Genomic DNA, 11,639 nt, shown 5'->3' on the forward strand with positions numbered 1-11,639 from the left:
CATTATTTTATGTTTAATGACGATATATTAAAATTGGAAATAGAATTGACAAATTTTCCATTACCTAAGATATTTTGTTACAAAATATTACATGAGCATTTAGTTAATAATAACGGTTTTTCTTTTATGGATGGTCCTATGCAGTCTTTCCCTGAAGGGTCCTTTGTTGCAGAGTTAGTTTCCGATTTCATAGCGATGAAATAAAAATAATTAGTAAATTCGGTTAATAAATGATGGAAACGCAAATAATTTGAGGAGTATATAAATTTATATCACACTAGCTGTTACCCGCCCGCTTTGCTGGGCAACATCCCCACTTGCACCCCTCCCTCCACATTTCCTTGCGTTGGATAACATTTTTGTAATGTACACGTCATGCTATTTTATTTGATACCCCACTTAGGTATATTTGTAAATATTCGATATTTCCTTCCCACTTTCTCGCTACACCTTTCTACCCTCCGAAGGTTAAAAAAATTTCTAAATGTAATTTAAAACATTCTAACCAAGTTTTGAACTATTAAAAGCCATAATTGAAAAATATGAATTTTTTATTCATGAACACCCCCGCAACCCTCCCTTGTGGGTGGAATTTCGTAAAATCCGTTCTTAGCTGACCTCTACTTGGCAAAAGGAATATTCCTCCCAAATTTCAAGTCTCTAGGTCTTATAGTTCCAGAGATATCGTGATGAGTGACTATCTATCTATCTATCTATATCTATAGAAAGTCTCCTATATATTTATAGATATAGTGAATTTATTTACGCTTCCACCATATACTTACTATAAACTATTTTGTTTGAGAAACACATCTGGATTTCAAGAACTAGAATAGAAATAATATAATAATTTGAAACAAAATGGTTTAATATTGAATAAAGTGGCGAGCCATAGGTGAAAATTGAACGTAACTATTACTGCTTATATGGGTTGTTTTATGAAAAAGAAATATAAACATACGTGGTATTAACTCTTGATTCTATAGAGATGTAGTATTCAAAGATATGTAGTATTCATAGAGATGTAGTATTCATAGAGATGATGTATTATTCATAAAGATGACTGTAAGAAATGTAAACATTCTCTTTTTGTCACTGGGAGATTCAAACTTTAATCTGATGTTAATAAAATTTCAAAATTTATATAATTATTTGTTACCTATTTTAAAATAAAGTTGCATTAACTTCTTTCAAGGTATGCAAGAGCAACTGAATTCTGATTTTTATTATAAGTTCTAGTAATTGGTTTGAAAATTCAAACTAATATTTCCCGCATATATTTACGTTTCATGGTCAGGACAATGTATTCATATCACTTTTAGATTTACGTCTACTTGTAAGCATGTATGTGTTTGCGTTCGGGAAAATTTTCTTTTGTTCTTATTTGAGCTAACCATTGTGTAATATCATCACTGACAAATTTGTGGGAGCGAGAAAAAAACATTTCAAAAAGTTCTGCGAATATTAAGAAACTACATGCATTTAAAAGTTACACATGATAAAAAAATCTAACGGCTTATTGAATTTTAGAGCATTTGTTAGAATAGTCACGGATAGAGTGTACTTCATATTTAGTGGTTGCATTGCAGTACCAAAACGATCGTGCTGCGTTTAGAGTAAATTTACGCATAAACTTTTACAAAATTTACAATAAACATAAATGGTTAAATTAAAATACATATTTATATTAACATAATGTGAACCTACCTTTAAATGAGCACCATCTGCAGTAATAATTAATGCAATACAAATAGTTAAAAGTATAACCATTTTACTATTAAAAATACGTGATATTCTGTGTGGTATTGCTGTTTGTCTAGCAATAAATGACTTTCTTGTTGTTGCTGTTGTTATTGTTGATATTCTTGTTAATGTTCTTGTTCTTGTTATTGTTGTTGGTATTGTTGTAATTGTATTTGTAATCACAGTATCATCATTATCAACACCATCATAAGCAGTAACATTAACAACAGTAGCTGCAGCAGTAGCTCTTGGGCGTATCATTGTGTTTGTTATGTTATGTTGTTATTGTTATAATAATAACTATTTCAGTAACATAGACGATGCGATATATACAAATACACACACGTAAACCAAATCTAGAACAATAAAATGACTTTAGTTAGATTGTACACTGTTAACCAAAAATTGTTAATTTACAAGCTAGGTATTATGCAGAAAAATTGTAGTAATAGTATTAGAAAATCTACTATTGAGAATTTCAGGTAAAATAGAGAAGAATTTTTAGATGGCTCTTAAAAATCCTGAAAGCAACATTTGATCGCAAACGATCCTACTAAAGTAATAGCCTGGTAGGTTCAGAGATATACTTCAAACTGAAATGTATGTCATCAATAAATGTACAAAAACAAAGTTTAAGCGGAAGCACAAGAACAAAACAATATAAAAACTGTTTTGGAGTGTATCGGCTTACTTATAAATCTGGATAAATATAATAGACTATAAGCCCATGCCAAAATTTCATTTGGCAAATTTTAGTATAGGCTTGCAGTCTATAACAGGTCTTATTGCTGGATGTCCGGACACTCAGGAATCGATGAACAGAAGAGTCAATTTCTTAGATTATATAAACGCAGTCAAAACTAAAATAAAAGAATGAATGGTACTCGAGTTCAGTCGCACTTGAATGAACAATTAATGCCAATATCAGGCAAAAGCTTCACATGGAAACATGTTTCAGATCGTTTTCAACTAAAGAACAATCATTTGGGGATACCAACTGCTTTCCCTAGTCACTGTAAAATCACTTAGCATGTGCACGAAACAATTCTGACAGTGAACGGCCTCTTCACTTTCATAAAAAATTGGTACTATCAAAAAAACCTCAAGTAGTGGCAGTTGTCATAAAACGGTTACAAAACATAACTACTATGAGAGCAAGAAAGAAAAACAAAGGTACTTAGTATATCGTTAATCAAAAGCACAGAACAAATCAGCAACCATTTTAGGATGAGTTCAGGAAACAGCTTAAGGTTGAAAATTCAGTTTACTTTATCAAAATATTAGTTAATTCACCCGAGCATCCAATACTTTATCGTAAAATTAGATAATTTTAACAGTGTAAATTTACATGTATGTATGATCATACTTTGTTTTCTTAATTACAATGAAACATTGTTAATTTTAATGAATATAATAATTAGAACATTGGGAGAAGTCACAAGATAGCATAAATGGTTATTTTTCAGATGTCATGTACAACATTCTCGTGCACGAGGAAATTTGTCAGTTTAAAATAATTTTTCATATATTATGAAGTAAAACAAAATTAGGTTGTGGAGGACTGAGAGGTTATTAGATTTTACAGGGGAGCAGCAGTTTCACAACGAAATAGAATGGGAAAGTTTATGACTGTGGTTGCATGAATAAAACTGACTGGCTTGCTAAGTTACTGACTGTGATCTTTTGATAAGATAAATGAGTGATAAAACCCGAAGAAAATTTTAATATATATGAGCTGGTTTTGAACGTTGGACTCCTGCGTCGGAGTCCGGTATTCTACCATAAAGCTACTGGGTCTCTGTGTTAACGATTAATATTTTATATACTTATAGTATGACATGGATGTTGTTATGTTGTTTAAACGTAATTATTTCTGTCTAACTTCACTAATTTATATCTCCCTCTCAACTTGATCGCACTTTTCGTAACAAGCTTGATCTTTTTCTCTGTTCTCTCACTTATATATCTCTCTTAATTTGATGACACTTTTCGTAACAAACTTGATCACACATTTTCGTAATATTCTGATCATACATTCTCCAGTTTACTCCCCAAGTCAAGCGTATCAAAAAAGTTTTACTTCAAAAATCATGTATTATGAATTTAAGTTATTCGCTCCGAGCGTGAATTTCGTTTCCATGACAACGATACACTACTTTAATTATAGAATTAATGGATGCATATATAATTGTGTGGATTGCATTGAAAACTTACATTTAAAATTTAATATTCTTGTTTCACAAATTTAAATAAATAATTACGATAATTAACATTTGAAAAATAATATTTGTACAATTTGATTTCTTATTTTCACAATTTTTAATGCATTAAGTTTAATTAATTAGTGTTTTTCAATCATTTTAATTTGACAGTTTCTATATCATTAACATGTAAATAATTGCAAATTAGTCATAACAGCCCACTTTATCTCCAAAATTTTTCACTTAAAGCGCTGGCATCGATTTTATTATCCCTACCATGACTACGCACACAACGAATAATAAACGTTGGGTGATCTTTAAAAGCTACCGATTTCTAGCTGCATTTGAGATTGGAGGGTTTCAAAATATAAAACAGTCCTTTACGACTATGTGCACACTATTTAAGTGCTGTTCAGATTCTTTAAAGGGTATTTATACATTTCAGGAAGATTTTTGTCTTATTTCAAAAACATGTTAATACATGCCCATCATTGAATTTGTAGATAGCCCTTGATTTTCAATTCTATTTTTTTAATGATGCCATTTTTTCTAAAAAATAATTTTCACGTGAGACAAGGGAAAAAAGTAAGTTGTATATAACTTATAAGGGAAAATTATAATTATAAGCATTTTGTAAATTATCTTGACAGCAATAAATAAAACGTGAAGAAAACGTTTCTAAACGATATACAAATGTCTTTTAAAATAGAAAACATTCAAGATGTTCTAATTAGATAACGAAAGATCAAGTTTATATCCTTACTGCTTGATTTACAAGGATATCAAAATACTTAAGGAAGTAGCTGCAATATTGTCTTTGAAATGTTCCTAATATAGATAACATTATAAAGTAATTTTTATTAAATTTATTGTTACTTAATTCGAAACGGCTTGAAATGTTGGTTAATAAAACAAATTTTTAAACGTATGCATAAATTAGCCTACCTAGTCCAATTTCACAAGTTCTGCTACTCAGCATCTGATAGTTCTAAGGGATTGAGATGAGGTTTTGTCATGTATTCGAAACTCAAAAGTAACTATTTTATATTTTTTAATTAGGTATTTTCAGTTGTCTATATCATTGTGAAATATATTAATCCTTAAATATGTTTTATACCGAATTAAAAAGAAAATGAGAGACAAAATTGATTAAAAGCTAAATATTATTCAAATTGATAAAATTGACCATTTTTAAGACTCTTCGAGGACTTCTGAAAACCTTTATGAGACATAATTTTTAATTTTTTTTCAAAAACCAAAGTTGTGTTGCTTTGTTAGTAACACCATTTCAAACTCAATGCTTCTTATTTTAACCCCCCAACTAAAAAAAGTGGTGTTATAAAGTTTGACTGCTATGTGTGTGTGTCTGGCATCGCAGCGCCTGAACGGATGAACCGATTATAATTAATTAATTATAATTTGGAATCATTTGAAAGGTAATTTAACAGAAAGTGTTCTTAGCTATGTATGTATTGCGAGCTTATGTTTCCGTACCAGAAAAATTAAAAAAATTGGCGATGATATTCAAAATCGATTTAGTTTGGAAAGGCATGACAATTTAAATATATAAATAATTACTATGGAAATGTATGGTCAAATAAACCGGGCTCAATTAAAAAAAAATATTTAAAAAGAACAAAGTCAACTCAAATAGTTCTATTTCAATTAAAATATTCCAAAAATTTGTCCCAAAAAATGATAGTTCTCTAAATTTGCTTTTTATCTCATATGATGTCCTTGACCATCACTTTGATATTGATTTAAGAAGGACTTTTATAAGTTTAAAGTGTTTATCTGTGCGTCTGTGTGTTTTTCAGTGCCATCGAAGTCCCTAAACGGTCAAACCGACTTGACTGAGAACATTTTATAGCTAAGTTTCCAATAATCGATTTTCAAGGAATAAATCTTATTTGTCGGGCTTTTTTTAAATTTTGTAAATTTCACTTGTAGTTATTATTATTAATTATGCTTGTCTCCATGCCAAACGATTTGCAAAACATTTCTTGATATAGTAAAAACCAACATAGTGAATGATGACAAATAAAAATCGTTTATGAAAAATTTGTTTTTTTGTTCTTTCGTTCAAAAAAATTTATTTATTCCGTTTGTCATCAAACGTACATGACATTTGATCGATATTGTCATACATATTTTACTTAATATATGCCATACATATTATGTAATATATGTCACACATTCGTGTATATAAAATGACACACATTATGATTACATAGCATAACATACCCTATATATATATATATATGTATAATTGTTTACATCATAACCATGTTTTACAAGGACATAATAATCCTTAGGGGTACATACATCATGAGTAAGGTATTACACCTATATTTATTTATACAGAATGTATCATAAGAAATATACAAAATTTTAAAAACCTGCGACAAATTTTTCGGGTACGGAACCCTAAAGTTGCATTTCAAACATATCTAAGAACACTATCCATTAAATTTCCTTTTTCTTCAAAACCTTTTCCAAACTGGCCTGTGTGGAAGATTATCGCCAAGTTTTCGGATATGGAACCCTTATTTCGCATTTGAAGCAAAGCTAAGAACACTCTTCGATAAATTTCCCTCTAAAACAAAATCACAAAAATCAAAATCTAAAAATTTATAACACCCTTTTTTTAGTTCGAGGGTTAAAAATAGAGGGTCATTAATCTAGAGGAAGATAGGGTAGGTACGTGGAAAGAAACATTTTGGTATAAGAAACATGTGTACGGGAACGGTCATATTCGATGCTACAGACATTAGCAACTTTCCAATAACGTGCCAAATTTTTACCGGATCAATTTCTTTTTCGAAAAAATTGTTTCGAAAATAAGTTTATTGCTTTTTTATAAGGAAAATTTTTCCTACTTAATGATTTACTATATATTCAACAGTTTGTGAGATATATATAAAGGTCAAAGGAAACTGTAATTAGCAAAATTTTTCTCATAAAAATTCCAACAACTTTTGTTTGATGAATTTTTCTTAAGTCAGACGAATTCGGAAGAATTTCGATACCGTTTGTAAGAAAATGCTTGTTTCAGTATACTCTATGACCTCCAGATTTTGAACGATGTTTTCTGATAACACCTTGTATAGACTAGGTAGGTGTTATATTAGATATGAAATATTCATAGCTCTGTAAGAGTATGTAGATTAGTACTGCCGCATGACGATAATAGCTCTTATATTGTCTTCTTATAAGAATTTTCTATCGTATTATTTTGCTTGGCTTCTACATTGAAAGAAAAACTACATTGTAAAAAATACATTTAAAAAGACCATTCCAAAAAAAAAACTTTTGATTTTTTATTAAAAGGTATATCGTTTGTCACGTGAATATTTATCGTCTCTCAATTATTTATGAAATGCGTGGTTCTTATTGATGACCTGTCTCTCGTTAACTTATTCTGCTACCTTTTTATTTGCTTCGCGGCATCAGTAGCTGTGATATATTTATAGAGTACGTAAATGATACGTTCTATTATCATATTATGTTGCAATCTCGATTTGAGTCATTTAATTATTTATGTATATATGATATATGTTTTACAAATATATCATATATACATAAATAATTCCATTTCTATAATGGAGAAAAAAAAAAGATTAATTTGCAAATTTCAACCATTTGTACAGTTTTTTTGCCTTCGAAAATTCACTATATAACATAATTTTGACCCAAAAAATCCAAAAATAAAGTTTGTTTGATGGTTGGATACGTGGCTTTTGAGATACCATCAAAAATTGGACACAAAGAGTGATTTTCTCAGAAACTATGCATCCAATCGATACATTACCCCGATTTTTTGGGTCAAAGTTACCTTATATACCTAGTTTTATCGAAATTGGAAATATACGGTTTTCTCATGGATGCTATTGTCAGACTAGACCACACGGGAAACACCAGCTTTCTTTCAAATAGAAAAATAATCATCAAAATCGATTCACCCAGTCGAAAGTTCTGACGTAACAAACATAAAAAAAAAATACATTCAAATTGAGAACCTCCTCCTTTTTTGTTTGAAGTCGGTTAAAATATAAATCACCCGTGTTTTGTTCAAAACCGCATCATAAAATAAAAGTTAAATATATCCTCCTACATTTTCTTAAGAAAAGATTATATTCATATTTAATTTATTACGAAAATGTTATAAATTAAACTTGAAAACTAAAATTACATGTTTACGTATATCAAATATATGATAAATATTTAATAAATTAAGTAATTCTTAATTATTATAAGGAGTGTTTCATTAAAAGTTTATCACATTTCCCAAGTAGACATTATTTATAAGATCTGAGATAAAGATCAAGTGCATCAAATATGCAAGAAAAGTCATGAAATCACTTTTTTATTTCTCAATATAGTAAAAATAATTCTTTGTAATATCCACATTGATAAATTGAGTTTTAAAAGTGGTATAGAGGTGGTATCAAATAAGAATAATTTTTTATTTTTTTATTATATCGTGTTTTTCAAATAAAATTTTTAAAGTGGGTCTTAAAAAAACTATTGTGTTCAATTCATAACTCTGCTCATAAAGATAACTGATGAGTTGTGAAATTAATTTTAATTTTGTACAAACAGCTGCTCAGGTATATCATCACAGCTTATCAAGCTTTTAGTATAGGTATATTTGATAAAAATCTTCTCAGCTGTTTGGAAATAATCACTTTTGCTTATTATTAATCTTTTCCTAAAAATTTATAAATTCCAATGTTGATTTATTTTTTTCTTTTATAGTTTGACGTAGTGTTTAATTTTTATTGCTGGATCAATTACAGTATGCAATCATAAAGACTTAACAACTTCGCCGATTGAGGTTAAATAAATTAACACACAATATTTTTTTCTCAAGGCCATGTTTATTTTCCTTATTGAGATCTTTTGTGGATCTTTTTAATTATCAGTTGTGTAAAGATAGAGCTTAAAATCCAAAACCCAAAGTTGAATTGAAGAGCCTCCTAGTCATACTTATCTTCGCTTTTCCAGGAGTGTTAGCACTCAGAGTATAGATATCGTACATATCTTAAGGTTTGACAAACCATCAGTTTTGATGGCGATTTTATGGAATTATGTTCCCAGTATCTATCGTTTAGGCAGGTAAAACTAATTATATACCCCTATATCGAGATGTGGTCAAATCCTGCTTCTTGTCACAGAGAAGGGAGTCCGGTTCAAGTTCTTCAGTAAATAAATGAAAGGCAACTAGCGTAAATTAATAAATATTATACTTCTTAATTCTTTTTCTCAAAACGAGTTCATCTGAAAGTTTGCACAATTCAAACAAAACAGTCTGTATATGAACAGTTAAAATCACATTTAATACCAACAAAATATTTGATTATATAGAAACTTAAGTTAGACATGAATATTATATACAATTATGATTATATTTATATAAAATTAAATATCTACATCTCAAAATAAACGGCTTTTAATATGTATGTTAGGTATTTATATAGATATCATAAAGCTACAACGATAAAGGCTTCAAAAGCATATTTAGGTAAGTAGTTTTGGTTTATTATGTTTATAATTTAATCTAAATATTAAAGGTTGCAAAAGGTGTTTTTATTATAATATACCATGTGTTTCTAATTTTCTAATTTGTTATGGTTTAACGATTTTCAACAAAACTTACATATATATAGTTTAAATTCCTACGAACTTCTGAGTAAGTCAAGCCTAAGTAAAGTTTTTGTTTAAATATTAATAGTGTTGTTAAAGTTATAACTTTTTACTGTCTATCCCATCTGTCAAAATAATTATGTGAAACTAAATTTTATGGATTGCATTTAGCCTTTAATGACAATAGTTCCATTTTTTATTAATAGATATATGATCAGATCATATTTTGATGGATGCCATATAATTTATTGTACTAAAAGTTTGAGATACCTTTGTACTGTTGCTGATTAGTTTCAACATATACAAGCCAAGTTAAAAGTGTTTTTTAAAATGTCCGATTTATTGTGATGTTTCATCATTAGGTATTTTAGCAATCGTTTCACTAATTTCAAAAGGTAGTCCGTACTTAGTTAGAATGTAAATTTATTAATTTATTATCCGTACTCCTCTCAAAAGCAAATTTATCTTTTTTTTTTTCATTTTCCTGAGTAGAAGCAGAAATAGCAGTAACGCCATATATAGGAATTGAATTGATGTATTGATGGATGGGATAAAGAGTAACCTTATCCTAAATGTTCTATTTTTTTTTTTTTAAAACAAGCTTCATTCAACATTTTAAGCTTTAAATTGAGCTAAAAATGTTGAATGTTTGTTTTGAACAATTTACTTTCGACTTACTTTTCGATTATCCTAAATGTTGTGTTTGTTTTAATAAATTTCTGAATTTGTATATGTTAGCTCATCTTTTATTGCCATTTTTTAAATTAATTTAAAAGAGTTTTTCTATTAATTTTTTTCAACATTATTTATAAAAGATGTACCTAAGTACTTTTAGGAAATTCGATTGATTAAAATATAGTTATATTATATTAAAGTATAGTAAAATTTGTTTATAAATAATTTGTATACCTTTTTGAGATTATTCCCACACATCATTGAATAAAACAACATGGAGTATTCAACAAAATTATAGAATTTACATATTTTACAATTTAACAAAAATTATTTAGAACATTGTTATCTAATTGGCTGTGATAATTATGCTAACATGTTTGTCGTATGTTTTGTGTACATATATTACTCCTGTATTCCTACTGACGATGGTATAGTTTTTGATACTCCTAGTATCAAAATGGGATGATAATATGCACATATTAGCACCTAAATTAACTAATCTACATTTAACTTTGAGTGTATATGCTGTATCTAAAACTGTTTTCATATGCAGATGAGCTCCATTAATTGAATTGACCATTTAATAGTAGCACGACTAAAAGTACAAACTGTAGGAACAGTAATTAGGATTGCCGGATCTAATGTTTGAGCTTTATAACTGTATCAATTTTTAAGCGGTATCAGCGGATCATAGCGCTTTGCTGAGCAATTTCTCCTTTAAAAACAAAGACTGTCGCGTGTTAGTCCTCACTTATTCTCCCTTTTGTTCACAATTTTATGGATTTCAATTTTTTAACTTTATTGAAAATGAAGTTTTGCCCATGATACTAGCTGAGATTGTAACTTTCTACAGGTCCAATCATTAAATTAACCTGATTTTTATACTTTTTGGATCAAAATTACCCCATTTACTGATTTTCATAAAATTCCAAAACAAAAATTATTTGTCGATTTTCTCGATTTTTCCAAAGGGGTACCCCTGAAAAAAATTACAAAAAATCGAAAAAATTTTTTTATTTTCAATATCGATAAAACTAAGTATATAAGGTAATTTTGACCCAAAAAGTATAAAAATCGGGTGCATTTGATGACTGGTCGGGTAGTTTTTGAGATATGGACTAAAATCGATCAAAATATTTCGATATCTCCGAAACTCGGTATACAATCATTATATTTACCTGGTTTTTATACTTTTTGGATCAAAATTACCCCACCCACCGAGTTTTATCAAATTCCAAAATTTGTTTTGCGTTATTTTCTCTTTTATGTAATTTTAAAGTAAAATTTTTTTTCAATTTTTTAAATCAACAATGATAAATCTCAATACTTCGATCTGAATATATTCCAATTGAGAAGCTGAGAAGTATCGAAAAA

The 11,639-nt window shown here is 28.7% G+C and overlaps 1 protein-coding gene across 2 annotated transcripts in view; it reads right to left on the minus strand.

The window, feature by feature from the left end:
- Positions 1 to 2,093, minus strand: part of LOC123297256 (follistatin-related protein 5-like) — a 139,058-nt gene extending 136,965 nt beyond the window's left edge. For both annotated transcript variants that reach the window (XM_044878848.1, XM_044878847.1), the window contains exon 1: positions 1,708 to 2,093. In XM_044878848.1, the coding sequence (XP_044734783.1) occupies positions 1,708 to 2,004 (297 nt within the window). In that variant the 5' untranslated portion in view covers positions 2,005 to 2,093. The remainder of the gene's footprint in view (positions 1 to 1,707) is intronic.
- Positions 2,094 to 11,639: the final 9,546 nt, after the last annotated feature.

The sequence above is a fragment of the Chrysoperla carnea genome, chromosome 4 (genome assembly GCF_905475395.1).
Source record: "Chrysoperla carnea chromosome 4, inChrCarn1.1, whole genome shotgun sequence".
Lineage (NCBI taxonomy): Eukaryota > Metazoa > Arthropoda > Insecta > Neuroptera > Chrysopidae > Chrysoperla > Chrysoperla carnea.